At 59.2% G+C, this 4,391-nt stretch overlaps 1 protein-coding gene across 1 annotated transcript; it reads right to left on the bottom strand.

The window, feature by feature from the left end:
* Window positions 1-438: 438 nt before the first annotated feature.
* Barx1 (BARX homeobox 1) lies at window positions 439-4,070 on the bottom strand. Its single transcript, XM_021180980.1, has 4 exons — window positions 3,635-4,070; window positions 1,629-1,920; window positions 1,461-1,545; window positions 439-1,113 (listed from the first exon to the last, which is right to left on the bottom strand). Exons 1-4 carry the CDS (start codon window positions 3,855-3,857, stop codon window positions 949-951), a joined length of 765 nt encoding a protein of 254 aa, XP_021036639.1. The 5' UTR covers window positions 3,858-4,070; the 3' UTR covers window positions 439-948.
* Window positions 4,071-4,391: the final 321 nt, after the last annotated feature.

Here is a 4,391-nt window from a genome sequence, read left to right as displayed (position 1 = left end):
CGGCATGGTCAAGTTGTATCCCCTTTATGAGCTTTAGCTAGTAAACAGGTGGTCACCATGAACCCCAAACACCAAACACAGAGACGGAATGTCATATGACCAACCCCCCCCTCCCAAAAAAAACCCAACTGAGACCTTTTTGGTTGGGAGCCTCAAAAGAACTGATCAGGGACTTCCTAAGGAAGTTCCAGGAGACCTAATCAACTCAGAGCTCTGGGACACTTCTGAAATGGTGGCTGACGATATCTCTGATGGTGCCCCCCCCAGGAACCCCACACCTGGGAAGGAAGAGTCCATACTGGCCCCTCACACACAGGGTTAATTTCTAAGTAACTGCAGTGCTTGGGTAAGGGCACCGCTTGCAATTTCCTTGCATTTCCTACCTCATGGCCCCTCTATCCCTCACGAATTCGGGAAGCCCGCTATCAAGTCCCCCACTGTGTCATAAAATATTTTATTGGAAAAAAGAGTCACCGTCTTTGCAAGAGAGGGGTAGAAGCCTCAGCGACATCGGGGAGGCTAGGTATCAGCTGATCTGCTAGAGACGACACTGCAGGGCAGGGCCATAGGGACCTGCACCCGGTGGCCGGGTCCCCAAGGTGCGGAAGTAAGTGTGTGCCTGCCGGTGTCCGGGCCCAGAAGGCCGGCTGGAGAGGCCGGGGAGAAAAGTGTGGGCAAGGAGCGGGGCGTGAATGAGCGTGGAGCGCCGCACACTGCGGAGGTCCGAGAAAGACCAGAAGCTTCGGCCACGCTGGACACAAGTCTCCCAGACTGGGGACAGAAGCTCGCTGACACCTGGGATTGGCTTCCGGGCCTGTGTCCTTCCTTGTCTGGCCCTTAATTGTCCGCATTCAAAGTAGTAATGAAATGATTAGAAAGCAAACGGCATGGGCGCGGAAGGGCCAGCTCCTGGGTCCCCGCCGACCCGCGCCGCATCCTCGGCGACGCTCAGTCCTCGCAATTTCGGTCGCTGGGCTCGCCCGGCGTCTCCGCTGGCTTCTCTGTCTCCTTGGCACGCTCCTGCTCCGTGAGCTGCTCGCTCGTGGGGATGGAGTTCTTCTTGGGCCGTCCCTTGGGCTTGGTGGGGGACTCCAGGCCGCCACCCTGCAGCACCTGTTCCGTGAATGAGCAGTACCAGGTGAGGAAAGAATCCAATCAAGGACCACCGGGTACCCAGGGCCCAACCAAGGCATCACCAGTGAGTGACTCTAGGCCCTAAAGAAACGGTGGAGGTTTAAAGTATTGCTGAGGAGAACGAGCGGAAGTTGGAGGAGTTAGAAGCTGCCAGGAGGTGCCAGGGATGGGGGTTCTGTGCTAATGAACCTAAGCAGACACAGCAGTGCACGGAATGAGATGGGCAGAAGTCTTAGTGTGAGGAGGGCGGGAAGGTATTTCTTGGAGGCCACCAAGGACAAAGCCCAGGAAACCCCAGCCCGCAGGAAGCCACAACCCACACTTACTATTTTCTTCCATTTCATCCTCCGATTTTGATACCAGGTCTTCACCTGTAACTGGCTCAGGCCCAGGGACTCAGCTAGATCTATTCTGGAAAGAGCAACGCACACCCTCAGCGGGTCAGGCCACTACCTGCCTACTCTCCCCTCGAGCCCAGTCTTGCCCGGCACTACCTGTCAGGGGTAGAGAGGTACTTCTGCTTCTCGAAGCGTTTCTCCAGCCCCATTAGCTGCAGCTCAGTGAATACGGTGCGGCTCCGGCGTCCTTTCTTGGCTTTCGTGCCAGGTTCACCAGAGCCAGCTGCTTCCAGCTTCCCGCGGAGTTGCAGCTCCAGCGGCAGGTGCGATGCGCCTGCGGGGCCAGGCATCCCAGGCCCGGCGGCCAAAAGCGCCGAGCCCAGCCCGGAGCAGCCGAGCGGCGCCAGTGGGAACTTGAACACTGCGGCCTGCTCAGCCTTCAGCACCGCTACAGGGCGAGGAGGGGAGAGAGAGAGAGAGAGAGAGAGAGAGAGAGAGAGAGAGAGAGAGAGAGAGAGAGAGAGAGAGAGAGAGAGAGAGAGATATCTGGGTGAACTGAATTCCAGCCTCCCAAGCCACAGCGCTTTGCTGCGTTTGGGAACCCGAACCAGCCACTCCCTGGGGACTTAAACCCAGCATCCTGGGCGACCCTCCTTCAGGTAGCTATCCCGAGGAGTCTAGAAAAGAGTATCCCTTGCATCCTTTGCTCTGTTCTGGAGTCCCCATGAGCCAGTAGGCTCCGAGATTTCCGGATTCTTTAGAGCAAGTTCGCTGCTCCGAGGACATAGAGTATGCCTTTCGTGAAAAAGAGAAACCAAGAAGAAACGGATGAATTTGGAAGCGGGGGGGCGGGGGTAGCTTTTGCATTGGGAAAAGAACTGTGGAATGTGAGCATTTGTTTTTCTGGGCGCTGTACCTACATCGCTGGCTGAGGCTTGGACATTGGCGAGGAAAGGGTCACCAAAGCATCCTTTGAACCTGAAAATTGTCTTTCTTGTTTTCTCTGTTCAGACTCCCCCCTACCCAAGAAGCACGAAGACCTCTTCATATTCTTTAGCTCTAAATCGGCTGTTTGCCCGCTTCAAACGAATTGCCAACAACAGAGTCGTTTTATAGTAAATGGCAGCAGAGAGGCTGTGAACCAGATGAACATCAAAGAGGCAAACTGGCCTGGCTGCTACCAAGACAGGACAGAATCTGTGGCCGGCCCCGGAGGCCGCTAGCTGAGCTGGAGTCTATATTGGACGCTTCCTTTCCTGGTAGGCTTCTCCAAAAGGTCCTGGAAAGGATGGATCTGCCTGGCTGAGAACCATCAGGGTAAGGGGAGCATAGAAAACATAGCAGGAAGTGGAAAGAGAATCGTGGGGAGGGGGAGAGGTAGAGGGGAGACAGATCCACTTTACCAAAAGGCTGGGAAGGAGGTCAACCAAAGAGAGTCACTACAAGCCCTAAGCGGAGATGCAGTACAGGGCAGACTGCCTCACAATCTCCCAAGAGACAAGACCAAGACAGAAAAGATCTGAGCAAGTGCTTCAAGATGCACGGAAGTCCAGCAGACCTGGGGAGGGAAGGACCAACTGGGCAGCGGATCACAACCAGGCCTCTTTCCCTCAAACAAGGCCTACGGAGACCCTGGCCGCAGCACAGGCCTCGGTCGGTTGCTGACTGGAAAGCACGGGATTCTGAAAGGCTCCTGGATGGCTTGGGCATCCAACACTATGCAAAACGACCCTCTTCTCCAGAGCTTTCCCAGTCTGGGCAGCTACTGTTATGCCCAGCTAACCCTACCGCGAAACTCAGGCTTCCCCTGGTTTGAAGTCATTTTGATCCAGAGTGCTCCATGGGGATGCGGTCTCTGGCTCCTGGGCCTGGCCTATCACCCGATTTGAAAACTCGAAGCCGCCCTGAAGCAGAAGACAAACTCTCTTCTGGTCTGACTCGAGGACACAAGGCCTGGTTTCTGCCTAGCTCATTGCTCGCACCCTCCACTTTCCCGTTGGAGTGCGCGAAGAGAGGTAGATGCCTCGGGCCTGCGCTGAGCTGCATCCCAGGTCGCTCCAGAAACAGAGGGGAGAAAGAGGATGGATTGCGGACAACTCCAGGTCTCGGACTCCCACCCGCCCGCCAAGCCCAGTCCTCTGCGCGGCGGCCGCTGCACGTACCCAGGTGGCTGTGGAATGGCCGGGCGGCCAGCAGCGCCTGTACGCCGAACTTGAGCAGCTCGCCTGCGGCGGCAGCGGCGGCCGCGGGCGCTGCGCCCTTGGGCCCCGGAGGCTCAGTGAGGATCTCTTCGATCATGAAGCTGCGGTAGCGATGCGGTCGATGATCCGCACAGCCCTCGGGCGGACCGAAGCGCGCGGCGCCCGGCTCCCCTGGCCGCTGCATCGCGGCTCCCGGGGATGCGCCCGCGGCTAGGAAGCGACTGCGGCTAAGCTCAGGCGCGGGGCCCGCGCGGGGCTCTAGGCCGGCCCGCAGCTCGCGGCGGCGCGCGGGCGCCGGCTCATGCCCCCTCCCCCGCCGGCTGGCCGGGCGGAGGCGCAGGGCGCGGGCGGGGCGCGCGGGGCTCGGCCAGTCGGACCCGGGACTGCGCCCCCGCCCCGCGCCGCCGCGCCTCTAGCCCGGCCCGCCCCGCGTCCCTGCCTTGCCCCGCCCGCCCTGCCCCGCCCCGCCCCGCGCTGCCGCCCCCCACCCACTAGGCCCAGCCGGAGGGAGGGACCCAGGAGGGAGGAAAGGAGGTTGAGAGAAGGGAAGGAGGGAAAGAGCCCGGGATAGGGGCTCGCAGGCCTGGACCAAGGGAAAAAGAGGAGAGCTCGCCCAAGAGAACAGCCCTGAGGATAGGACACTGCGGAGATGGGCAAACCGAGGATCTTGAATGAGAGGCGAGAAAAAGTCTGAAGACAGACAGCAAAGACCGCGCAG

Source organism: Mus caroli, chromosome 13 (genome assembly GCF_900094665.2).
Source record: "Mus caroli chromosome 13, CAROLI_EIJ_v1.1, whole genome shotgun sequence".
NCBI classification, from domain to species: domain Eukaryota; kingdom Metazoa; phylum Chordata; class Mammalia; order Rodentia; family Muridae; genus Mus; species Mus caroli.
Note: the sequence above shows the minus strand (reverse complement) of the source record. Positions and strands in the feature narration are given on the sequence as shown.